Source organism: Brassica rapa, chromosome A06, assembly GCF_000309985.2.
Source record: "Brassica rapa cultivar Chiifu-401-42 chromosome A06, CAAS_Brap_v3.01, whole genome shotgun sequence".
Taxonomy (NCBI): Eukaryota; Viridiplantae; Streptophyta; class Magnoliopsida; order Brassicales; family Brassicaceae; genus Brassica; species Brassica rapa.
In genome coordinates, this window is record NC_024800.2 from 27,235,364 (window position 1) to 27,261,587 (window position 26,224).

Genomic DNA, 26,224 nt, shown 5'->3' on the forward strand with positions numbered 1-26,224 from the left:
TATGAGAACATTTGATTATCTTTTGGTATTACAGTATATGATAAATTTTAATATTTAGCTTATCATCGTCGTGGAAGTCAATGATAACGCGAACATGTAGACGACTTGAATAAACTAAAACATCTGTAATTATTTCATTTATATTCAAATGAATATTACAGCCTTTCAATCAACGAAAACTACGTCCAGAAACTCAAGAATGTTGACACCAAACCATAACATGCTTTGAGGATATCTCGCAGCCTTCACCACACGTTCATGCAACTTGCAAGACAGACGAGTATTGAAGCGGATTGTTTATCATAAGTTGCAAGAGATACTACCAATCAAAATGATGTTGTCTCTTTGACTCGATGTTGTATAATAAATGATACGTACTTTGAGTGGTCGTTGTGCATATCTTCCTGAGATGAACGAATAATTAAGTTTGCCGACAGAGAAAATAAATAAAAATTTAGTATATAAACATTGAAGCAGTTCTACAAGGAAGGCTCATAACAGATTATGTAATCATGTGATTCTAAGTTTGATATTAGTAATTCTCTATCGCATGTATACAGTAATAAATGGTTAGTTACCAATCATAAAAAATGATATCTGTTTTAATACTTTTACCTGTCATCAAAAACGTTAAGAGTATGATACTGTAAACATATTTTTATTTGTAAACTCGTTATATGGGACCATCTCAAGTTCTAGAAACTGGAAGATGATAACAAGCATTAGAGCAGGCATTGGTTGCGGAGTCGGCATTAATGTGTAGGCCCATTAAAATGAATACGGGCCCAATGTGTAGGCCCATTAAAGTTATTGTACGCGAGGATAAGAGATTTCAATATAGCTTAAGCGCTGAAGCTGCTGATAAGGCTTTCGTTACTCTGCAAACATGGCGACGAGCTCTCGTCTTCTTCCTCAGGTTCTTCTTTTCTCTGACTCACAAGCACACTTCACATCACGATTCTTTGAATTCTTATTAATCTTGTGCTAATATTCCTTTTTGTGGCGACAGGCACTGCATATGTTACCGAGAATCCCTAGTAAGAATCTAGGTGTTTCGTCATTTACACCATCAGTGAACTCTCGGATATCATTTTCTACGGTTTCACTAAGTCATTCCGGCTCCAGCTTTGGCTTCGCGATCGATTCCAGGAAGAAAAGGGAGTTTATCGCTAAAGCCGAAGAGAGCACTGAAGGTGAAGACACTGAAGAAGCAGTTACGGAGGATGTTGCTGAAACAGAAGAAGCCACTGAGGTGGAGGAAGCAAAAACTCCGTGGAAGCCAAGGACCAAGCTCGGAGATGTCATGGGGGTAAGTTATAAAATATCAAATGTGTTGTTCTGTAAGAACATGTGAGATATGTTTGTTTCTGTTCTCGCTCTTACCTCTCTGAATTGGTGATTTGGCTTTTTGTTTATGTAGATACTGAACCAGAAAGCAATTGAGGTTTCAGAGAAAGTAAGACCGGTTCCAGAGATTAGGACAGGGGACATTGTGGAGATCAAACTGGTAAGTTCTTGTTCTTGGTATCACATGAAGTCATTATCATGTATCAAGCAGCAAGATTTGATTTTGATGTGGTGGGTTTGATTTATACAGGAAGTTCCTGAGAACAGACGTAGGCTATCGATCTACAAAGGTATAGTGATGTCTAGGCAAAACGCAGGCATCCACACTACTATTCGTATCCGGAGAATCATTGCAGGCATTGGTGTTGAGATCGTCTTTCCTATGTTAGTATCTCTTCGTCCTTGTCTCTCTTGATTATCCACACACTAGCTCGGGCATGGCGTACTGTTAAATATGAATTTTAATAATATTGGAGCTTTTAGGTGGGGTTAGACTGTTTAGAGTTAAGAGTCTTTGATCATTTGGATGTTTTGGAGCTTTTTGGCTTTGGGAGTGATCAAAGAGTGTGGACTAGAAGGCAAACTCTATATGGTCATCTTGCTCTTCCTTAAACTTGAAAAATAAGGAGAGTTTTGATTCTGAATCGTATCATAATAAATGCATCAGTTATTTTCATGTAAAATTGAAAAACATTTGCTACTTCAAGTATGAAAATATACAACTACCACAGAATAGTGCATCAACCTTAGTCTTGATCACTGTAGAGCTGGCTGTTATCTCAACATACTAGTCTCCACTTGCTGTATAATAGGCTGAATCTACAATGAATTGGGGTTTAAGAGTATGTATATGATGTGTGTTTTGATTTGAACAGATACTCACCAAACATAAAGGAGATAAAAGTGGTGAGTCACAGGAAAGTGAGAAGAGCAAGGCTTTACTATCTGAGGGACAAACTTCCTCGTCTCTCTACTTTTAAATGAGCACCACCAGTCTTATGCTGTCTTCAACCTCCAAAGGTAGCTAAGCTAAGCCACTCTTGTTTCCACCCTCTTCTTTGTAAGAATTGTTTGTTTGTTTGGTTGTCTTTTGGATTTTGTTTCTCTTCATGTAATAATATTACAGTGACATATGAGAAAAGTAAATCAAAATGCTTGGTGAGGCTCCCTGTTGAAGTTTTAACCTTGAGTAGGAATGTGGAGCAGTTAAATTTATATTCAGTTCTTACTGAATCAATTGACTTTCCAGGTAAAGCAGAAAAACGAATATTCTGGGAACTCATCTGAGTATTTTCTTGTCTCTTTCATTTTCTAATGACTGACTATAACTACTCTCTCATGTTGTCTTCGTCATGATTAATACTAATCTCGAGTTAATAATGCGTTTATGTCTCAATATTTAATTGCCCACCAACACTAATCATTAATGGTCAGGGAAAGATAAAAAAATTAATAGTGAGGAATGAAAATGGCCAACCACCTGAAAGCCCACTAGTACATTTAGCTTTATATAAATTAATGAAACCAATGAAAAACCGCCACGTCTTCAGCTCTTATTTCCAGCCCGTCGCTTCTTTCACCCTTCACAACTGTATAATAATAATAATACACGTGTCACAAACTCTCTCTCTCTCTCTCGCTATTATTCTTCCCCGTAGTTCCCGGAGACGACGCCGGAGGAACTTTGCTTCGACTTCACGTGGCCGCTCCACGAAGCGCCTTGGTTTTCTTCCCTTCAATCTCTCTAGAAAATTTCCTGTGCCTTGGTCACCACCAACCGAACCAGAGGAGGAGAGCGATCTCCGGAAGAGAGAGAGAGAGAGAAATAAGCAGAAGAGCTTCTTCGCTGATCAAACGTTGGACCCGTGACTTTTGTTTATTTTCTTCTTCTTCAGGTTTGATCCGTATCTTCTATTTTTCATTTTCCCCTTTTTAGCTTTCTTGAGCCAAAAACAAAAAAAAAAAGAATCTGGAATTGTTTTGAATTAGATTCGGATGTGTTGTGTAGGTTTGGAGGTGTAGAGATTGATTGATTGATTGATAGATTATTGTGTGGCAATGTCTGGCGTTGGGGAGAACCAGCTTATCTCCATTGTACCTGATGAACTCAAATTCCTTTGTAAGCATATTATGGTCTTTACCTTAGAAAACGTGAAGGAAATTGATTCTTTTGGATGGATGCTCATGAGAATATATATATATATATATATATATATATATATATTTGATATATTGTATCAGTCGAACTCGAGAAGCAAAGCTACTGTGATCTTAAAGTTGCTAACAAAACTGAGGACTATGTTGCTTTCAAGGTGTTTCCGCATCCTTATCCACCAAAACTTCATTTGTTTTCTGTCATCAAGTTTTTATAACTGTTAAAGTTGTCATCAGGTGAAGACAACGTCTCCAAAAAAGTATTTTGTAAGACCCAACACCGGTGTCATTCAGCCATGGGACTCCTGCATCATTCGAGGTTACACACTCATTCATTCTTCATTACTCCTTCCATCGTAGGGACTGATTTAAGATCTTCTGAAACTGTAGTTACTCTACAAGCGCAAAGGGAGTATCCTCCAGATATGCAGTGCAGAGACAAGTTTCTCCTTCAAAGTACCCTTGTCCCTCCACACACTGATGTTGATGACCTTCCTCAAGACACTGTAAGTCACTGCTTTCAAAAGCATTATTATTATTATTATCCATAATCATGATTTTTTTGCATTTCTGGGAGAATAAAAAATTGGCACTAAATCTGTGCCATGTCTGTGTTTTAGTTTACAAAGGACAGTGGGAAAACATTAACAGAGTGTAAGCTCAAGGTCTCTTATATCTCCTCCTCCACAACCCAAAGATCATCTGAATCTGGAGGAACCAATGGCGATGGAAATGGCTCTGAAACCATCTCTGTGAGTACCAACCACATCCACTCTACTATTCAATCTGCATGTATCATTGACTTACTGCACATTCTCTTAAGAGCATTATATTTTTAACTTTTTGTGCTAACCAACCATGATAGTAACAAAAGCCTTATAGTAGAAGGATGATTCTGTAAAGTTTTGGACCTCCTGCACAGATAGACACTTTATTAAGTAGTCCCCTTTTTGTGATAATTGTATTAATACAGACTTTCTAGTATTTATCCTTCTGTTGTTTTGAGGCTATATAAACTGTAATTCTGAATCTTTCTTCATACGGTGAACAAATGTACCTCACAGAATCTCATAATTCACCACATCATAGTTTAAGAGAGATTTAGTTCTTCCCTTTTTTTAATTCCACTCTAACTTCCTTACCATTAACATGTGTGGTCAGACTATACAGCGGCTGAAGGAAGAGCGAGATGCAGCTGTTAAGCAAACACAACAGCTGCAACATGAACTGGTACGATCTCCATAAACTTTTCCTTGGTATTCTATCATTTGATTAATCAAATGCCATTGCTTAGTTACAAAGGATCTTGCCAAACATGTTTTGAAATGACATTGCAGGAGATGGTGAAGAAACGAAGAATGAACAGCGGAAATGGGTTATCCTTGAAGTTGGCAGCTTTGGTTGGACTCATAGGACTCATCATCGGTTTCATCCTAAAACTCACCTTAGCTTCTCCCAAATAAAAAGCTAGCATCATCTTCTCCGCGTGATCTACCATCTCCAACATATGTAACCGCAGGAACCAAATCGGCGTCACACATTTTGTGGGGGGGGGGTATTCTACTCTGTTAACTCTCAATATCAAAGCTAAATCTCTCCATATCCCTCTCTCAGTCTTTTCTCTCTATGATCTGTTTTAGTTTGTTTTGTCCATCAAAAAGTTTGCTTCTTTGTCAGTTATTTTGGATGTACATTTTTTTACAACAGCAGAAATTTTCGTGATTCGACTTTACTCTTTCGCTACTTCATTGTTGGTCCCAAGTTATGTTATAAATTTGATTTGGTTGGTACATAAGATCCAACTTAAAATGCCCAATAGGGTCGGTAGTATGGAGAACAACCGTTCGGACACATGCAGTTGGTAGATTTTAGGATAATGACATCTAATGTGAGAAACACAGCATCTTTAGTTGGTTTTGTTTTTGTTTTTGTGTAAATACACACATACATAAGATCTTGAAATTGTAATACATTTCTGTATAGAATCTGATGATAGCTTTTTTTTTTTAATTCTATTAAATATACAGAATTTGATAAGTGTTTTTCTTTTACTTTCTCAATGGTAGTTGGAGACAGTAAATGAGAGTGACTCACACAATGAACTACTTTTATTAAGGCTGCTTTCAGCTCTTACCAACCCAAGCAAGGAATTGGCAGTAAGGTAGCATTATTAATAACTTTGTACATAAACAGAACACAGAAGCATCAACGCAAAAGTAACAGAAGCATATCTGACATGAAAGCAAAAGATTCCAAACCTACTGTTATGTTATGATTAGCTATAGGCTATAGCTTTTTGCCAAGCAAAGTTTCTTTTCTAAAAATCAGTCTGATACTATCTCTCCTCACACTAATGATATCTCAAGTTAGTTGAATCTTGACCAGGAACTCTACAAAGCTTGAACCTGAACACAACACTACCTCCACGTCCCTTCTCTCGCCAATACTCCTGAACCAAGTACAACCCATCATAAACATAACACTTTCCTCTCGAGTCCTTTACGCCACGTATCACTCTCACCGGATTCTTTGCCTCCACGCTATTAGCCAAAGCCAAGTTCCCCGTTTCAAGCTTCTGATCTTTGACCACCGTCTGATCCTTGCTCGTCAAGTTACCTCCCTGGCCTGAGTAAATCATCACATCGGAGTTAAACCTATCCGTGTAGCCATTCCCTTCCGACGAAATGATGCTCGTAGCTAGCTTCAAGCCTCCTTTTCTGGTTATGTAGTCAATGCCGCCTCTGATGTAGAAATGGAGACCGATCAAGTTGAGTTCTGACTTGTACTGGAACTTATCTCCGATTTCGATTCCTGGGACCCGTCCTATCATCTTCTTATCGTTCACATGCATCTCATGGTTCATTAGGATGGCTCGTGCTTCGTAATGCCGCCCTGGTTTGTCTTTGTTCAGCGCTTTAAACACCAGTTTGAATATACGCAACACCTTTTGAACTTTCTCGCGTGGGGTAAGAGCTTTGGTTATCTGGTTTTGTCTCGTAACAGGGTTGATACCAAGTCTTTGACTTTTTGCCCTTAGCGCAGTTGCATTACCATTCTCAGGTGAGCTTCTCTGTTTTTCCATAGTGGATGAATGTGAATGTGAGTGTGAAAGTTGTCTCCTTCTACTCTGAGAAGCAATTAGCCTGGAAGCTTCCTCGGAACTTAAAGGCTTAACCTTGCTTCCACAAGATTTACTGTAAGACGAAACAGATCTTCCTCTGTCAACAACACTCCTAGCTGGGACATTGAAGCCAGCTTTCTTCATAATCTCATCCAACGAATCAGCTTCATTAACAGGACAAGCAGGCCTGTGGTGGTAAGCAACACCACTCGGTTCATGTGCGGCTTGAACAACCTCACGACCATTCACGCTTCTCTGATTCTGAACAGAACGAGTCCCACATCCATATGGAAAATCTCTTACAGCAGAGACCCTTTTTTTCTTATCGGAAAGGGATCTCATTTCGATAATCTTCCTGCACACATACAAAGGCAACATCTTAGTTAACACTAAAGTGACATTTTAGTCAAAAAAAAAAAAACATCATCTTGACTTCCAATGAATGAACAGTAACAAGAACAAAATGGTGAAAAATAAGTGTAACGAAGACACAATCTGGAGTGACTTTAATGAGATTCGGACCATTGCAGTATGCACGAACCTAGAGATTGTAAATTACGGACATAGATTATAAGTGAAAATCGATTTTACACTTGATTCAAGTTATTCATCCTAATGTTCTAGAAGCTTCGATCAATCTTCCCCTGCTAAACAAAACCCAAGCATAAACGACAAAATAATGAATGAGTTTATCTCAGAAGAACAGAAAACACGAGATTAAGACAAATAACACACAAGTAACGAAGAGCAACTGACCAATTACAGAGCGTCGTACATTGTGAAATGGTCATAAAACAGCGAAAAAAAAAGATAAATCTATCAAAGAAGACGATGAGTAAGCACCTGTGATGATGATCTTCTTCTTCTCGTAGGAGTATTTGCTTAGGGCTCGGAGAACAAGAGATGTCACTGAAAAGAAAAAGACCGTTTGATTAATTTGTGAGTTTGGATTTTTTTTTTTTTTAAACGAAATGTTATTGAGGAACCGTTAAGGCCACTAAACTACATTAATGCATTTCAGTTATAACTTTCTAGCCGTAATTATGCGAATTAATAGCAAAACCTAATTAATTTTAATTCATAATCACGTGATGCGTTATATCATATGCCAATTGTGTACGATGTTGTGATGTTTAGTCTTCCACGGCATTTACTCTCATTACATAATTAAAATTTTCTTTCCTTTCTCTGTCTCATTTTACTTTATTACTATGCTTATAGAAACTCAGAAGTCTATGACAATTCAAATTTCTCTTTCTATAAAATACTCTTGTATGAATTTATTCTATATTAATATGCAGTGTTTCCTTTTTTTTTCTTTCCAATTTCTTCTTACTACTGTGAAATAATTTTCTAGATTTCTGATGTTTTGTCTCAAGTATTGAAAAAGAAGACTTGTTCAACTAAAATTTATTTTTTTGGGTAAAAAACTCAAAAGAAACCAATTAATGACATACTAGTATATTATAGCTGATAAATAAAAGCCCATAAAATTAAATTAATAGGTTATCAAATTTTATAAAAATATGCATAGTAAATTTTCAGATATAAACATAAATGTTCTTCAAATATAATTTTATATTAATCATAAATGTTCATAACTTAATAATTTCATTCATTATACGTGGATCAAATGAAATTTTCATTGAACATCACATAATATGAATAGTTAAAAACGATAATATAGAACGATTTGACATATCATTAAAGAAATAGAAGAACACACAAAACTGAGATTTTCTTTCTCTTTTTCTTAACTTATATCAAGAGCTAACATCGTTAATTGTTGTGAACATTTTACAATAATTGGAAAAAAATTCACAAACTTGTCAATAACTATATACTTTCAAGACACTTACCTTGAAGAAGATCTAAACAACTTTTGCTAGATGATGTTGTGTTGCGTTAAAGATGTGTTTTATACTAAGGGAACGGTGTCTATTTATAAGAAAAGATCGGTTGAACACAAAGTTTGCTTAGTCTTCAAAATTAATTTTTTTCGCCAAAATTTATTATCTTAAGAGTCCAAATAGGCAAATACATTAGTCTAACATTTTGTAAAATTCATTAAATCAAAATTCCTTTGACTTAATAAAAAATTATATTCAAACGTATTCAATTTTTTACTAATTTATAAAAGCTAGTTCAACGATATTTATTAAGAAGATTATTAAATATTTATTTTTGTCATAATAAATATAAATTGTGATATTCTCTTTGGGTATAATTTTTTTAAAAAATTTAAATTTTATATATTTATAAAAGTTATTTGTAGGATTTCCTCATTTTTTAATTTCATAGTTAAGTAAATAACTCTAGAGTATATTGAGAGATAAAAATTGCACAGCTAAGTAAACTTTCTTTTGTAACTAATTTTTTTTTGACGACATTGTACCTAAATTTTAGTCTCATCCTTTCATGAAAATGGAAAAAAAAATTATATAACTAAATAGTTATTTCTTAACTAAATATTAATTAAAATTTGAACACATAATATTTTATTAAATAAATTAAAATGCATTCAACATAATAAAAACACAAAAAATTATTGTAATTCACTAAACACTAAACATAGAAAATATTGTTAGTTTAGAGTATTACAAAAAATATACTTCGTTCGAAGTAGGAAAGTGTAGATATTTGTTTGAAGTTTACTCTTAGAACAACAGTTTCGTTCCATGTTTGATTAAAAAAAGTTCCATGTTTGACTAAAATCTTGAGAAGAAATCTGCTGAGAAGAGACTTCCCTACAAGAAACTTTTTCTCTCAGTATCAAATTTGTGTTTAACAAAAAAGACAAAAACATTATCATAAAGTAATTAAATAGTGAAGTCTGCTGTTCTATTTTTTGATAATGTTTTGTCTTTTTTGTTAAACACAAATTTGATACTGAGAGAAAAGTTTCTTGTAGGGAAGTCTCTTCTCAGCAGATTTCTTCTCAAGTGTGCTTTCAAAAGTTCAATTTTTGGTTAAAAGAAAAATTAACTTCGTTTTTGTGGAGATTTCAGATGAACTCACTTTTTTGTTTATAAAGGATAACTAATAAACTTCAAATAAAGTTATTACTGAAACCCTCAGGTCATTTTAACATATGCGTTGTTCAAAAGACTTTAGAGAAATCTCTCAAGAGACTTCAAACGAAATATGATTTCACAAATATCATGAAAACAAAATTTAAGTGAATGATTGTTTAGATCCGATGTGAGTCCGTGTTTAGCTTCTACAAAACTTAAGCACCTACAACTTTGAACTTCAGCTGTAGAAAGGAAAACTCAAGTCATTAATAACAAAATGAAAAAACAAATTAGAAACTTGTGAAAGTAAACATTATTGTTTTCAAGTCAACGAGGTTGACCTGGAATTTTACAAAGCTTAAACTTATACATACTCTTACCACTAACTCCTTTCTCTAACCAATACTTATCAACTAAGTACAACCCATCATAGACGTAACGCTTCCCTTTACCATCCCATCTCTCCATGCCACGTATCACTCTCACTTCTGTCTTGTGTCTCATGCTATTAGCTAAAGCTAAGTTGCCCTTTAACATCTTCTGATCTTCAGTTTTGTTTTCATGCTTGCTTATCACGTTACCTCCTTCACCTGTATATATCACAACACCAGCATCAAACTTATCGTTGTATCCATATCCCTCAGAGGCAACAATGCATGTCGCGTACTTCACACCTCCTACTTCCATGTAGTCGATCCCGCACATGGTCTTGAAGTGAAGCCCGACAAGACGAAGTTCTGTTTTGTACTGGAACTCGTCGCCAATGTTGACTCCGGGAACTTGTCCGATTCTCTTCTCTGTGTTCACGTGTCTCCCCTCGCTCTCTAGGAAAGCTTGTGCTTTGATGTCTATTCTAGCTGTAGCGTCAAACGAATCTCCACCGCGTCTCGCTTGTTTGTTTCGATCCAACTCCCTATAAACATCTTTAAAAGCACGCAAGACCTCAAGCACTTTCTCACGAGGTGTAGGAGGTGCAGCAACAACATGATCAGAGTGTTGAGACTCTGGTTCTTGTTTGGAACAACTTCCTTTGTGTTTAGAAGCTCCAAGAACACGACCATGATAAGAGCTTGGTAAGGGGGATTCTTGTTTGAGACCACGATCGTGTTTAGAGGTTCTAAACTTTTGTTCTTCTATGAGAGAAGCTCCACTAGGTTCTGAATCTGCATCAGAATGATCAGGACTCTGATTCTCGACAACAACATCATCACTTGTTCTTGGATTCTTGAAATGATCTTTGTCAGGAACATTAGAGGGAGCAGTTCCACAACCAGGTGGAAAATCACGAATTGCATAGACAATTGGTCGCTTGCGAGCACGATCCATCTTCTTGTACTAACATTACAAAATACACAATATCAAATTTCTTTAATTCAAAACAATTTCTATAGATTTTTTTTTTGACACAAATTCTATAGATTTTGAGGAAACATTTTCACTAGAAAATATCCAGAGAGAAGTCTTTTATTAAAAAAAAATTGATTTTATGCACCTTTTACAGATCGTTTGAGGAAATTTAAAGATAATTCAAAAAAAAAAAATTAGCAAATAGGATTTAAATTCACTTTCATTTTCTTGGAGAAGAGGAAAAAAGATGAAACCTAGAACTAAGACGAATCCAGTTCAAAGAAGACAGATCCGGAATAAAAAGTTAAATGTAAGATCAGAAACTTCACGAGTAAGAAGAAAAAACAAAGACGTTAAAGATATTACCAGACAAACCACGACACGAGTAAAGACTCATCGATCTACTCTTCTACGTCTTTTTTTTTTGGGTGTAAAATGTTAAATTCATGCTTCTTTCTCTTTACAGAGCATGTGGAAGAGCACTTATTACAACAGAATCAGAAAAGAGAGGAAGCAATAACAGAGGAAACGTTAGGAGACAGCAAACGAAAGGGAGAAGAAGACCTGCAGAAGCTACGGGGAAGAAGGTGACGTGACGATGGTGGGATAGACAAGACAACAGCTCCGGCTTGTGGTGAAGTGTTGCAAAATATGGTGATTTGGCTCAGGCGAAGCGAACGAACAGTCACGGGAAAATTTGGTGAAGTGTTGAATATGATGACTTGGTGCAGACTTTGATAAATAGACAGAGATATGTACTCAATGTCTCTGTTGTTATGGGGTCCATACCGTTAACTTTAATTAAGGGTTGTGGTGATGTTCTAAAAATTAAAAATGAACCTGAAAAATGTCAAATGTACTTTATTATTAGTTGGACCACGTTTGATATGATAATGATTCCAATGTCATGTACTATATGCTTGACTAACAAAGTTACTTGGATGATAATAAGGCTAATGCAATACTCACTGTACTAGCATAAAACGAATGAGTCTTTTCAACTTTCATATGTTTTCTTTTATGTTTTAGTAACCAACTGTTAGAGTCCGGTTTCACCTTCTGTCTAAGCCGCAAATCTGATTCAGCTATCTGAAACTTATCTCCTCCCGAAAGCCCATTAACATTCAAAGCCCTATATTACGTAGAGCTAAAAATAATCAAGTCAAAACTTTGACCAAATCATAGTCGATAGTCTTGGTCAATAGTCTTGAATGGTCATCAATATGATTACTTCTTCTAAGTAGTAGCTAAGATGACTTTATCTCCACCTAGAAATCATATATAAAAGATGTGGTGCTCTTCTTCAGCGTAACGAAGCTTAAGAAAGAGGTCTGGAAGATCAAAATTCCAAGGAAGATTAAACATTTTATATGGCAAGCGTTATCGGGCTTCGTAACCTCTGCAAGTAGACTTTGTGATTGTCACTGTGCGACTGATAGAATATGAAATATCACAATTCTATCGGTTGGTGAACGCAACAATAACTCAATACATAATATCCAGTTTGTTTCAAACAAAATGCAATTACTGCTACTGCCTTGTTGGTTTCATATAAACGAATAAAGTATTCATGACACCTACATATTACCATAAATATGTAACATAAACTTTGCGTTTGTAAAAAGGTTTCTATCAAGAATTAAGAAGATGACAAAAATCTGAAAAGTTGTTTTCACACTATACTTTAGAAAAATTGATAACGATATTTTTATCTTTTATGTAAGAACGCGTATATATAACACATATACAAATTGTTTCTCTCTTGTTTTTTATTTATTTGTATATCAGAACTCTAGAAAATTAACCAACTGATGTTCTATCAAATAGTAGTCTATTGAAAAAAACTATTTGTACTATATAACATAGAAAACAAAAACTTTTGCTGTAAATAGTTAAAATAATTACTATGAAAAATTGACATGTTATGCATTAAAAAAAGTTGTTTTCACATTACATCTTAAAGGAAAATAGCATATAGTAAGCTTTTTTTTTCTAAAAAAAAGCATATATATAACTACTTTATTAGTGAATACAAATGAATTTTGACGAAGTTTTTTTAATTTTCTTAAAACCGGCCCTGCAAAGTTTGGGCCTCCAAGCAAAAAGAAAAATTAAACCCAGCTTCAAATTTCAAATTTCTCAGAAATGCCTAAAGAATAAAACAGTTTTTTTTTTCAATAGAAAGAAAGAGATTTCTGATCTTCAGTTTTGTTTGCCTTGCTTAACACGTTTCCTCCTTCACCAGTAAAAACCACAACATCAGCATCAACCTTACCATTGTAACCCTTTCACTGTGTGGCAATGATGCTTGTGGCAAGCTTAACATTTCCCTTTTTCATATAGTAAAATCATGTACATCGTCTTGAAATGAAGACCCACAACAAGGAGAGGTTTTGTATTGTAACTCGTCGCCAACGTTGATTCCAGGAACCAATCCCATTCTCTTCACTTGTTTCCTCATTTTCTCTAGCATAGCTTGTGTTTTGATGCCCATTATAGCTGTACCATCAGATAAATATCCACCTCGCCATGCTTGTTGGAAACATCTTAAAAAGATGCAAGACCTCAAGCACTTTCTCACGAGGAGTAGCATCATATGGTGATCAGAGTTTCTAAACGCTTCTGCTTGTTTGAAACAAGTTCCTTTTGGTTTAGGAGCTGCAACATGATCATCAATACTCGGAATCTTGATATCATATCCTAATACTTCTAGAAAAGCATTTAGTATCAAGATCTTATCAAATTATATGTTCTCATGAAACTCATCTTCTACATAATAAGAGCACAATAAAAGTTCCATAAAAATATTGTAATAAGGACAAGAAGACAGTATATATATCAAATAAGATCGCCAAAAAGATCCACTTACATAATATCCTTCCTTTTTATATATATATATCTGCAGATTGAAATTTCTAATGCAGGAAAATCTCATTTGGCCACATTTTCTCAGCCAAGAAGATAAAGAGTAAAATAGTTTTCTCTTCAATCATTAGAGATAAGATAGAGAGAGATCTTTGAAAAGGTCTTGTAAGTCTTTGTTCTGAGAAACTTCCTCTTCTTTCATATCATGTGAAGAAGCTCTGCTTGAGGGTATGATCCATTTGACGGCACGTCAAGAAGAAGATCCTGATCAGAAATATCATTATCTTCATAGCTATATGCCATAGACCCACCATAGCTCATATGGTTAAGGCAAGAGACACTATTCTCTATAATCTCTTTGGTTTGGATTTGTTTTGATCTAATCTTTATCATTTCTTTGGGGCTCTTCATCACAGTCCTTGTCTCTGAAGAGCAAAACTCAAAATTATCAGAAACAGACAGAGTTTATTGCAGGAAGTAATGTATTTACATGATTCAAGAATCTTTGAATTGACCTGAGAAGTTTTGGTTTAGGCTTTCACAAGGTCTTTCAATGGTTACTAGACTATGATTATCTGATGATTTAGTAACAGAGTCTTGAATCCCTTTTCTCTGTTCCTGAGGCAAAGATTTAAGTGAGCAAAAGCCGAAAGTTAAGAAACTATTTGTTTCAAGAAAGAGTATAATGTCTAAAAAAACCTTGAGCATGTGATAGCTTTCCAACAAATGGGATTTGTTAGGATCAGATAAAGCAAGCTTTGCAAGAGTCTTAAGCTCTTCAAGTTTTGATCCAGAGGAAGAAGAAGATGATGATAATGGCTGAAAGACACCATCTGCAACTAGTTGCTGAAACAAGGAGAAGTTATCTTTGAACTGAGAACACTCAAACATGCTTCTGAGGCTGGCAAAAAAAAAAGAGGAAACAGAAAATATAAGAACTAGAAGTAGCCACCAAAACAAATCTGTTGCATTGAGTTAAAACCTTTCAGGAAGATCAACAGAGTCAACTCCAGGAAGTAGTTTCATCAGCTTTTGCTGTTCTTCCTTTGTGAACTTTTCTATGAACTCATCAAAGTTGAAAACATTCTGTAGAAAGAAGATAAGTCATTCAACAAGATTATTGAAGAAACAAAACTGTCAAGGAGTTGCAAATGAATTTTACCTTCAAATCTATGTTACAGAGTGGTAAACTATGTCTTCCCAGGACTTGAGGTTTGGTCCTGCAACCAAAATTTAGAGATCTCTGGCTTTTATTAACCACAAACTCAGCAGAATGCATTGATGAGGACTTGCTGCTCTCAACCAAGAGCGAGCTAGCTTCAGATTCCTCATGAGGATCTCTCAAGAGAACACTCCCATGTCCTATCACCATCGGTGACTCGTTCTCAAAAAGCAAGTCTTCCTCTGAAGTACCAGAGAGACAAGAAGACTGTTGTTCTTGTAAGATACTATAGAGATCCTTTGTGAGCTTCTCAACTGAAGAAGCCGCCTTTGGACGCCCCACCACACAAGTCCTCTTCTTAGAAGGAAAAGTAGTCTCCCACGCATTGGATTGATCACAGCTCTCTGAGTTGGACACAACCGACCCTGAGCTCGACCTGTTGCTAGCTTCTAATTCGTCTAAGGTCCTCTTCTTGAAACCGTTGTTGAATTCATAGTTGGTTCGTTTGACTGTGAAGTTTTCTTGATATGGTCTCCTCTTGGGAATCTTTTTGTTCATCATCATCATCTTTGGAGGTCTGTGATCATTAATATCATCAACTTCAGCGCGAGAATGAAGGGGAGTGTAGTTTACTAATGATCCTTTCGTTCTCCATCTGGAACCACACGCATTGCACAGTACTGGCTTCTCTGGTGGCCCGTTTCTCCATAGAGGTGTGCCTGTCAACAACATTTTCACAATGATCAAACAAATGTCACAATCATATTCAGGTTGTATCAGGTAAAGCTTAACAATGATCTATCAAGACCAAACATCCTTAAGAGTTTGCGTTCTGATTCAACATGATTGAGCATTTTAGAGATAAACTAAAGATCCAAAAAAAAAACTATTTTGACTTCACAACACATTTGATAGCATCACAGAACATTCAAAACTCTGCTTAAAGAGTGATCAAAACAGCAAATGACTCACAACGTGTAATTAAGGTCACATAAAGATAATCATTTCATAAGATTTCAATGTTTGCATTATAAGTTGAATCAAGTTCTTCAATACACAAGCTCAAAGTTTGGACTTTTATTCAACAACAGGACTTGGGTGAGAAAACAAGAACTCACTTGTGACGCCACAGTGATAGCAAGGCCCTTGCTTTCCCATCCTTTTTCAAGAAAAGTTATTTAATATAGACTCTTTGAGAGATTTGAGTTTTAAGATTATTGAGAAGCTTCACTGCTAAGACAAAAAAAAACCCAGAAAAGTCTTTTCTTCTATAGAAGAAGCCAATAAAAAACCTGCGTCTGAGAAAATTCGAGAAAAATAAATAAAACTCTTTGAGGAAAACAAGAACAGCACAGAAAATAAAAGAGAGAGAGGAATCTAGCAAATGGCTGTGAAAAAAAAAGAGAAAGAGAGATAGAAAGTGATGAGGCTCTAGAGAGAGAGAGATGGAGAGTTTTGTGTATGTAAAAAATGGCTCTTTTTTGTATTATAAAGTTAAGTTAATGTTTAAGCTTCCTACTCTTATACTACCATTAATTTTTTTATAATTAAAAAAACTTTAATGTATGCTTGACTTGGAGATTTTCAATTACTTACTTAATTAAAAGGAAACTTTTATTTGATTTATTTCTTTGTTTTTAAAAGGATATAGTTTTCATTTGATTGACAAGTGTATAAATGGTTAAGTAGAAACATTTGGTTCAAAATTAAAATTGACATACCACATTCACTAATTTCAACTTTTTTTTAAATGTGCAAACGCACCAAAGACCATGAAACATGGTGTATATAAGCTTTTAAGATTGTGACAAAAAAAAATATAAGCTTTTAAGAAAATAAAAAAAGTAAGTGAGCTCATCTCAATACTTTAATATTAGACAATAAATTTATAAATGTATAAAATTAACTAATATTAGTTATTGGTTTTAATGTGTTTCTTTGCGTCTAAAATGCTCCAAGCGCTATGAATGGAATATATATTTACAGTTAAGCCTTTTCTTTTAGAAAAAAAATAAAATAATTGATCTAATCTTCAATAATTTATAGAGAAGCCTCTAATGGTTCGAAAGTGACGATGGGGGGAGAGGCTGTGGAGGAATATCATTGCTTGTGCCTTATGGTTCCTTCTTGTTGACTATAGACTTTTCCTCTTATTTTGTTTTTTCTTTTGTTATTCCAACGAAAATTAATGTTTCATAATGACAACAACTATAATAGTCATAACAAAGTAAATGTAGATGATGAATAACAAATTTATAAGAGTTGAATAGAATATTAAATAAAAATTACTAGATAGTGAAATTTTAGTTTTATTGATTTTTCTTCAACTTAGGTTTTTCTTATTAAAATATACTGTACTCGGGTGAATGTTTATATTACAGTTAAATATTCACAATATTATACTGAAAGAAAAGATTAATTATCTATTCATTGCCAATTAAATTAAAAAAAAAATATACTGTCAGTCTCATATCTCTGATTTTCACTATTTTAGTTAGTGTTTTCACAAATCATTTTCTAGTATAAAAAAAAATTAAATTCAAGTGTTAAACGAAGAAAGAAAGGGTTAAAAAAGGCCAAGAAGGAAAGATGAAATAAACAAGATTAGTTATTTTCCCTTTGGAATTTAAAATTATAGATATTAATGTATATGTAGTTGATTGTCTTTTTGATAAATATAAGACTAGGTTATAAGATTAGGTTTTAACTTATTCAGAACTATGTGATGGCATGACGTTTGGATCAAAATTTACATTCATTAACAGATTTCAGAATATCAAACTATATAAAATAAAATGGTGTGTGAAGTCACCGGCCGTAACGATCATGGACACAACTCTTTTCTGCACCGTTTGATTTGGTTAAAGTATTTGTAATGATGGGGCCCACTTCTTTCGTTTGGTGAATGTGATTACTGAGCTAATTTCGGGTACATTACTCGTTGTCTACGCGTATTATAATATTACTAGATCGTTTTCCGCGCTATGCGCGGATAAGTGCTTTTAAATTTTTACAAATGTATGTTGTATAAATATCAGATATTGTAAAATAATTTTGATTTTTAAACTCATTTTGAATTATAATGGTAGCCTGTAAGATAGTTATTTTGGAATTATTTTGTTTGTATACATGTTTGAATAAAAATCAAAATTGTTATAAATAAATGTATATGGAATTTCTTCTTTCCAATAACACACTTATAAATATCATGCTAAGTTTATGTCATCAATTTGAAATCAATTGTGGAATGCCGGTTTTAAGACTGAAACCATTTTGAATATGTTTGGTATTGCAATATTGAATTAAGTTAAAAATTACTAATATATAACATAACATGAATTAAAACTATGAAAATATATTTGTTATATTGCTTTTATTTTATCATTTTGCTATGTTTCTCTATTTTATTTAGAGTGTCTTAACCTTTTTATTTTAGAGGTTGTTCATTAATATAATTTAATTTTTAACACATTAGATGTATTTTATTATTTGAAAATTATATTTTTAGTACAGTATGACATATAAATATTAGTGTGCAGTTAATTATTCCTCTAAGTTTAATCATAACTTCGTGTTATTCTGTTGATATTAAATATTATTGTTTGGCTATATGACCATCAAACACATGAATTTTAAGAACTTAACCTGATTTTGCATTTGTGTCTTTTCTATCGTTCTTGAAAACCTAAAAGTTGTGAATTGTGGTGGAATTTATTGTGTTTTAAACATATGCAATCATCATTTTACAGTAGAACCTCTATAAATTAATACTCGATAAATTAATAATCTCTATAAATTAATATGACACAAATCGATAAAATAATAAGATAATAATATTTTAAAAACTCTCATGTAAATATATAGTCTCATTAAAATCACAAATTGCTAATCTATCTCTATATATTTTATATAAGTACAACTAAACATTATATTGTTGGTTTTATATTCACAATGAAAATACTTCTAGTTTTCTTAATATTTTAATATATTTTGATAATATTTAGTAAAAATATATCAAAAATTACATAACAATTCGATGAAACATAAAATATACACCAAATAAGATAATAAAATAATATGAATGTTAAATTTATAAAATTTAAATAATTTATATAGGTAAAAATAAAATATTTTTTATTTTATTAATAAAATAGAATAATAGAAAAAAAATCCAAAAAGGAAAACTTTTGTAAATTAATATTTCTATAAATCAATAGAAATTTAAAGTCCCAACATTATTAATTTATAAAGGTTCTATTGTATTTCCTCTTCTAAACGTATCTCTCAGTATGATGATAATCGTGAAAGAAGTGTTACTAAACTCACTATAGTATTTTATAGCTAAACGGACCTTTATTTTAAACATATAACTTTGGTGCAAAAGGTTATTGAGAATGTTAAAACTTTTTTTGTCTCAATATTAAAATATGAAAACTCAATTAAATTGTTTAATGATGATGGCTTGAATAATATATTTTAAATCAAATTTTCTTTGCAACTTAACAAAACTATTTGTTGGTATATCAGGCAAAAGTAAAAACAGTGTCATAATCCAACAAAATGAGAAAATACAACCTTGCTAAGTCGGTAAACTGAACCAATTGCATATATTTAATACTAATGAGTACGAATTAAATAAATCCCACTTCTGAAATAAAAATGGTATAAGTTAAAAAAAACAGAAATGGTATATACCCTTTTATAGTTTTATTACACATTATCTAAATCAAGAACCGTCACATGTTCCATTTTAATCTTTAGATCAGCTGATTATACTTCTCAGCTACTGGAAATTGCAACTCACTAATGGATAAGTAACTAAAAATAGATTAATTTAAAAAATTAGTGTTTAAACACATTAAATTAGAAATTAAAAAAATTAGTATGTGAATGCATTAATTGCTAAATCATTATAAAGCTGACATGTGTCAATACATTTATTATAATGCTTCTTTTTTAATATATAGGGATACATGATCTTCAAATGTGGAGTACAAAAGCGTCGTTGTTTTCGGGTGTTAGAATCTGGAAGCCTGCATCAATTTTTTTTTAATATATATTATTTATATGAGTCGATCATTTAAGGAGAGTGGTTCAGCATGACCAAAATTTCTGGTATAACGAAAAGTAAAACACGTGCCTTAAAAATATCAAAACCTCAATATCTTAGATTGCCATGACTGAGTCAACCTCAATCTGCGTGCTATGCTTTCTCTATGATAAACTGGTCCCTCGCACCTGACCGCAATGAAGTCTCCCGAACAGAGAATTGCTTGTCTGAAAAATCAAAGAGTCAAGGCTTTAGGCAGAAGAAAAAACCTGTGAAAATGTAAGAATGTTTGACTATATTAGTAGAAGACGCATCAGACTACATGATAACACAATGGGAGAGACCATAAAATATGCCAAACTCTTAAATTAACATATAGTTCTTTAAATATTACATACATAAGTTATTACCTGATTTAAAAAGATGATAAGTTTTGTACAAAGAGGTACAACATAAGTTCCTTACACTATTTTGAACCCACAACCTATCCATTTGTTAGTAACATAAAAGAATATACTTAAACTCAGATTCTCTACTTTAAAGTAACTAATTAATCTTAGAAAGTTAAAAGGTTATTTACTTAAAGAAATAAGAAGTCCATAAATTAGTGAAACATCCGAGGAAATAGAAACTTGGAGGATACATTATGTATTTGATTTTATTCAAATCAAGTAGTAGAAGAAAGGCAAAACATGAGAATCTTAAAAACAATTCAAGTAATGAGCAACTATACGTTGTACACATCTGAAACTGTTCTGTTTCCACACACTCTCTAAGACCTCATAGTATCAGTTTCATGATTAATAAAAGTCCAAAGAGAGGATTTGCAGGTTGCATCTAAAAATTCATTGATTGCGAATTCTGCAACCTTTTCCATAATATAAACCAGTTCTTTTTTTTACCGGAACATAAATGAGACATAGCTTGGTATAAAAGGTAAAGCAATCCATGAACCGAGTATTTGTCAGTCCCATGTTTACACCGTCACAAGTATAACTTGAAATCAAACCACATACTACCTTTGCCTAAGTATTATATATGAGACAAACTAAAACAACACAGAGGCATATGTGGTGTATACATCAAAGATCTCTCTCTCTCATATGAGACAAACTAAAACAACATCAGATAATAGTCATGATATGTAGTACTAATACTTTTTTCGGTTAGAAAGCAGGCAAAGAAGGATACCTTTTTAACGCTATGCAGGTGAAATCATTACCTCAAGCTGGAGATGGAGGTGTTTCTGAACTTCAGTTTGTAACCTTAAAGATTCTACGATCTCAATGCTCCTGGTAAAAAAGAGTGACAAAATTTAACATATAAGTAAACGTAACACAGTCAAAATTCCAAAAATAAAATATTAGAGGTTTGTTATGCAGTTTGAAACTGAAATTTATTACGTTAACATGTCAAGATATTTGATTTCTTCCGTTGATGTCATCTTCTTCTCTCGAGGTTCCCCTGTGAAGAAAGAAACACAGTTATCAAAAATATGGGTTCCTTTGTAACCTGTTGCCTTAGAGACATTAGCCTCTCTAAGGAATGATTAATTTTCAAGACCCATATGTGGTTTATAGCTCAGGAAAGCACAAAAGTATTTGTGAAAGTATATGCTGTAGCTTCCAAAGTCTCCTGCTTATGCTTTTGCTTTCTGTATTTCTCTCCGTAAGAAAATACAAAAGGAGATAACTGTAACAACATGAATTGCAAGAAAACGAAATAAATAGTCAGGATAAGAACAAAACCTATGTTATTCAGAACAGTCTAAGGCGTGGCTCCTATGGTTGAAAGAAGAAGTCCAAGAGAATGGTAAGCGCCACTGTTTATAGTTAATAGCCTTCAAATATTTATTTACAGGAACAAAGAGAAGAGGAAAGTTTACGCACGTTGACTACCGCCAAGCTGATTAGGCACAGCGTCAACAAAAGCCTCATTAAGTTCTTGTGTCCAACACATGTGTTATTTAGAACCCCACCTATCCCGTATGGTCGCATTCCGGGACAAATAACTGACGGGTTGTCTATATTGTCTCACCATTCCATTGAGTTTTAAAAGCGGCCCTCCAACACATGCATCTCCAAAGCTTCATATACACAAACAACTCTCTGAATAAACTTTAGATTCAGTAATTGTAGTTCACATAAAACCTAAACTCAAGAGATGATTAAAGTGTCACTACCACACCATTTCCTATAGAATCCACGATTCCTCACACGACTTCCCTTCCAACTCTTGCACAAAATATTTTCTACCAAGAATTTATGACCATATTTTAAAATTTTTATCCCATACATAATACGAAAAAAGTTAAAGAACTAAATAGATAAATAACCTGGCCAGCCGACATATTTGGATCCCATGTAACTTCACAGCATCAGTATATTCAAAGAACTCAATATTTGAGGAGTTGCTTTCCTCTACATCACTTTAGTGTCCATACTGACAATGAAGTTGTACTATCTCAGTGCCTTTAGGTCCGAATGCACCAACATATAGGCCTGCAATTCAAATACAGAACATATGCTAAGTTAAGTTGTACAAATACATTCTGAACCCATATGGAAAGTAGATGGACATGAAACCTGGAAACAAATCGTCGATTTACATAAACTTTAGATACCACCGATTCAAAACGGATTTGAGATATGGTACAGTCGGTTGAAGTTTGAAACCATCCTTCTGGTAATTAAGTGGAACTGAGTAGAAATATGTATTAATACATGTGCTCCTAAGGTAAGGAATTATACATGTTAGATATCATTGAAAACATAGAAAAATTAAAATTGGTATGCATGTTTAAATTTCTGGAATTTAGAGACCTTATGCCTTTCTCTTGCATCATGTTTGTGTATCCATACCTCAGATGATCAACTGAAAATCTCACCAGTTTTTTTTTTAACCAGGAATGAGAAACTCGACAGAAACCTGTCTAATGTCACACTCTTTTAAATATCGAACTAATATGCCAAAAGCTAACATATTTCAACGCTTACTTCTTCTGAGTTTGGGTTGCCGTTGTGTTCGTGTGGGAACTGTCGTCTTCAAGGACATACCTAAGGCTAAACATGCCACTAATTTCATGTATGCGAGAAGACATATTTGTAAATTAGTTATGGTAGAAGCAATAAATCAAGGATAATGACTCGATTAACACTTATTTTTAGACATATATGTCTTTCTCTTACCAAAAGATCTCTTGCGTTCAGCTCCGGTTCTGATTTGGTTAGCCTTTAAGGCCTTGTTCACCATGGTACGACTCATATTTCTCTGATTTAAGGGATGATGAAGCAAACAGGGATCTGATACATGGTTAGGCGAAATCCGAAAACATGATTAGAGGCATTTTACAATGATACCCGGAGTACTCCCAAGTCGATGTAACTTTGAAACTGGAAAATTGTATTTCGAATTGAAGTGTAGGTGATGAAATTAAAACAAACAATTGGATTGATCTATTGTTGGTGACTTTGACATATATAATCATGAAAGATGGAGGAAGTACGGGAGATGAGAAGACAATCTCGACTGAAGAAACGGGAAACGTTTTTGTATGAGGAGGAAAGATGAGAAGACGGTAGAAATAGAGACAAAGAACGACATGAAAGAGAAGGGATTCATCGTTTGGTTTCTCAGCTTCTCAGATTAGGTTTTGTGGGCTAGACACATCAAACAAAACAGATCAAAAATATAAAGAAAAGCCCAACAATACCCAAGATCTGTGCTGATGTGGCAAAAAGCAAGCTTTCTATTGGTCGATTATTTAGTCCAACGTGGATAGCTTCTCTGTTGATTATATTCAGCTTTTAGTATTGTATTGATTACCACTAAGTTAACTATATACAATAACTTTTAAAACAAAATATGCGATCATCCATGATCAAGATCAACACAATTTTGAGGTTTGGTGAAATTATCACATGATATTACTGAGTTTAATCCGGATTTCAGTTCGATTTTGGTACAAAATTTTCAGTTTTTTTTTGTATTTTAATTTACAAAAATTCGCTACAATATTAATAGCAATCATTAGTAACATATTTATTTTGGTTTGGTTCGGTTCATATACTAACATTTTTTAGTTTATTCATTTATATACTAAAATTATAATTATATTTATCTTTTATAATAAATTTTAGTTTATATATTAAAACATAAATACATATTCCATACTTTAACTTTTAAACATAATAATTTCTGTTTTATTTAAATATTAAAAATAAAATTAAATAGAATTATAGTAATATTATTAAATAAATATACTTTAGCACAAATATTTATCAATAAAATTACATTAAATTATATTAAATTTGATAAAATGAGAAGAAAAATAATTTTTAACTTAGAAGAAAATAAGAAAGTTATTGAAATAATTTTTTTAATAAGAATATAATATTATAAAATAAATTATGTATATATTATTAATTTATTATAAACAATCAGTTTTTAGTTTATCGTTTTATATACCAAACCATATCTATATACTGCGACTTTTGAAAATTACATCTATTCGGTTTATTTGGTATTACTAAATTTAATTTTTTTTCAAATTTAAATTATTTTTTCTTTCCTGAACCAATTAAAACCGAACCAAATCAGTGTAGATAAAATAACTTAAATTTTATTTTCTCTGCATTTTTTCGGTTTGGTTTTAATTAGCTCGATTTTACCAAATTGAACACCAATGCAATGCATGATACAATGAGATGTATAAAAATTAGGTTTTTTGTTGACAAAAATCAGGTTTTATATTCCGAGGAAAAAGCAAAATGTAGAAAACAGTGATTATGTGTACGTAACTCCAAAAATAATGCATAGTCTCAATCAAATAATAGTACTTTATATCCTCAAGAGAGATGTGAGGGAACAATATAATTAATTAAGTAAAACTCCTAATAATCTTGTAATCGCAATAAAGAAAATTTGGCTATTGGGCTTGGGGTTACGTTACATACGGGACAATTTACTAGATGGTATAAATACTTTTGAATTATGAAATTATAACGTGCTAAATTACTATTAGCAGAATGATTAGTACAACACCAAAATAGATAAATAAAAAATCTAGCAAGCTGGTCTATGAATTACACATATATACTAAAATTTAGTTTATTCACCAATATCTTATAATATTAATAGGTTGCACGTTGATACGATATCATTAAAACTTACTTAACATTTTAAATGTCAACATTCCTTAGCTGGTTGATGATTTTTCGTTTTATATAAATTATATTTTTATCTTTTAGATTTCAATAAACATAATGTCTATATAAAGAAATTAGAAATAACATGTTGCGAGTTTTCTACCAAAAAATGTTGCGACTATAGCTCTTCCCATAATATTTTTTTCCCTTAATATTTTTAAGGGAAATATGAGTAAAAACTTATTTATATTTGTGTACTTTAATATATCTATCAAGGGGAAAAAACTATATCTTTATCGTGTTGGAGTTACAGAACAGTAACGAAAATGGTAAGAAACTCGTGACCGTAGTAGGACTGCGTGCTAATTAAGTTTAAGAAAATGTTGATGGAATAATGTAGTGAGGTTAAAAGTCGGACGGTGGATATCAGGCGTTGGAGCTAATGGATGAGATAAGGTTAAAAGTATAAAAGGTAATGCACGAGTAGTGCTTAAATAAAAACAAAGTATATCAAATGATGATCTGCATGCAATTCACATTCATTCTAATAAAAATAGAACCACTACAGCACAAAATGACAACAATTAAACAAAAGATAATAGGTCCGAACTTTTTTTATTCTTTCTATCCAATTTTTTTTTCCAAGAACTAAACTTAAAATTTAAAAATGATTCTCCGGTCCGGACAGCAGTCTGGTGGCCAAAAACCATTATCTCAAAAAAAAGTGTTAGAGAGAAAATTTCATATTAAAAATATATAAACGATTTGAGTAATATATAAAAGATTTAAAACATTTCAATTACTTTCAATTAGTTTTAAAGTGGAAACCTATAAAACTTGTCATAACTTTCTGGTTAGTTTCGACCAGAGTGATTCTAGTGTCACTTATTATCAATCGTGATTAGTTTCGTTTATCGTATGAAATTATTATTATTTTTGAATGAAATCGTATGAAATTCATCAATATTCTCGTTTGAACCAAACTTATACTACCTATTATTCTTAGCCTAGCTAAAT

At 32.9% G+C, this 26,224-nt stretch overlaps 5 protein-coding genes and 1 long non-coding RNA gene across 29 annotated transcripts; 2 read left to right on the top strand and 4 right to left on the bottom strand.

The window, feature by feature from the left end:
• The first annotated feature begins 678 nt into the window (after positions 1–678).
• On the top strand, positions 679–2,530 carry LOC103827663 (50S ribosomal protein L19-2, chloroplastic). Its single transcript, XM_009103194.3, has 5 exons — positions 679–916; positions 1,010–1,309; positions 1,421–1,507; positions 1,598–1,731; positions 2,223–2,530. The coding sequence occupies exons 1-5, from the start codon at positions 887–889 to the stop codon at positions 2,329–2,331; spliced, it is 660 nt and encodes a 219-aa protein (XP_009101442.1). The 5' UTR covers positions 679–886; the 3' UTR covers positions 2,332–2,530.
• A 248-nt stretch (positions 2,531–2,778) lies between these two features.
• On the top strand, positions 2,779–5,244 carry LOC103827664 (vesicle-associated protein 2-1). 2 transcript variants are annotated; one of them, XM_009103195.3, is made up of 8 exons: positions 2,779–3,242; positions 3,356–3,466; positions 3,589–3,659; positions 3,739–3,820; positions 3,892–4,007; positions 4,122–4,253; positions 4,663–4,731; positions 4,839–5,244. In XM_009103195.3, the coding sequence occupies exons 2-8, from the start codon at positions 3,406–3,408 to the stop codon at positions 4,962–4,964; spliced, it is 657 nt and encodes a 218-aa protein (XP_009101443.2). In that variant the 5' UTR covers positions 2,779–3,242; positions 3,356–3,405; the 3' UTR covers positions 4,965–5,244. The 2 variants fall into 2 exon arrangements, with proteins under 2 accessions (XP_009101443.2, XP_018515397.2); XM_018659881.2 differs by having other exon boundaries at positions 2,779–3,237; positions 3,354–3,466.
• Positions 5,060–9,536, bottom strand: LOC103827863 (YDG domain-containing protein At5g47160). Its single transcript, XM_009103421.3, has 2 exons — positions 7,466–9,536; positions 5,060–6,977 (listed from the first exon to the last, which is right to left on the bottom strand). The coding sequence occupies exon 2, from the start codon at positions 6,962–6,964 to the stop codon at positions 5,852–5,854; it is 1,113 nt and encodes a 370-aa protein (XP_009101669.2). The 5' UTR covers positions 6,965–6,977; positions 7,466–9,536; the 3' UTR covers positions 5,060–5,851.
• A 366-nt stretch (positions 9,537–9,902) lies between these two features.
• On the bottom strand, positions 9,903–11,875 carry LOC103827666 (YDG domain-containing protein At5g47150). Of its 2 annotated transcripts, none has more exons than XM_009103197.3 (2): positions 11,350–11,875; positions 9,903–10,971 (listed from the first exon to the last, which is right to left on the bottom strand). In XM_009103197.3, the coding sequence occupies exon 2, from the start codon at positions 10,960–10,962 to the stop codon at positions 9,964–9,966; it is 999 nt and encodes a 332-aa protein (XP_009101445.1). In that variant the 5' UTR covers positions 10,963–10,971; positions 11,350–11,875; the 3' UTR covers positions 9,903–9,963. The 2 variants fall into 2 exon arrangements, with proteins under 2 accessions (XP_009101445.1, XP_009101444.1); XM_009103196.2 differs by having other exon boundaries at positions 11,548–11,782.
• Positions 11,876–12,597: 722 nt separating this feature from the next.
• On the bottom strand, positions 12,598–17,874 carry LOC103827667 (GATA transcription factor 27). Of its 2 annotated transcripts, none has more exons than XM_009103199.3 (6): positions 16,129–17,874; positions 15,011–15,729; positions 14,831–14,934; positions 14,548–14,749; positions 14,364–14,460; positions 12,598–14,273 (listed from the first exon to the last, which is right to left on the bottom strand). In XM_009103199.3, the coding sequence occupies exons 1-6, from the start codon at positions 16,166–16,168 to the stop codon at positions 14,047–14,049; spliced, it is 1,389 nt and encodes a 462-aa protein (XP_009101447.1). In that variant the 5' UTR covers positions 16,169–17,874; the 3' UTR covers positions 12,598–14,046. The 2 variants fall into 2 exon arrangements, with proteins under 2 accessions (XP_009101447.1, XP_009101446.1); XM_009103198.3 differs by having other exon boundaries at positions 14,364–14,466; positions 16,129–17,865.
• A 2,170-nt stretch (positions 17,875–20,044) lies between these two features.
• Positions 20,045–23,848, bottom strand: LOC103827668. Of its 21 annotated transcripts, none has more exons than XR_004448276.1 (11): positions 23,249–23,842; positions 23,057–23,134; positions 22,883–22,992; positions 22,646–22,791; positions 22,396–22,561; positions 22,243–22,311; positions 21,950–22,146; positions 21,809–21,882; positions 21,464–21,714; positions 21,252–21,352; positions 20,045–20,287 (listed from the first exon to the last, which is right to left on the bottom strand). It is a non-coding gene; the product is annotated as an uncharacterized LOC103827668 (long non-coding RNA). The 21 variants fall into 21 exon arrangements; XR_004448275.1 differs by having other exon boundaries at positions 21,809–21,841; positions 23,249–23,829; XR_001958869.2 differs by having other exon boundaries at positions 21,809–22,146; positions 23,249–23,844.
• Positions 23,849–26,224: the final 2,376 nt, after the last annotated feature.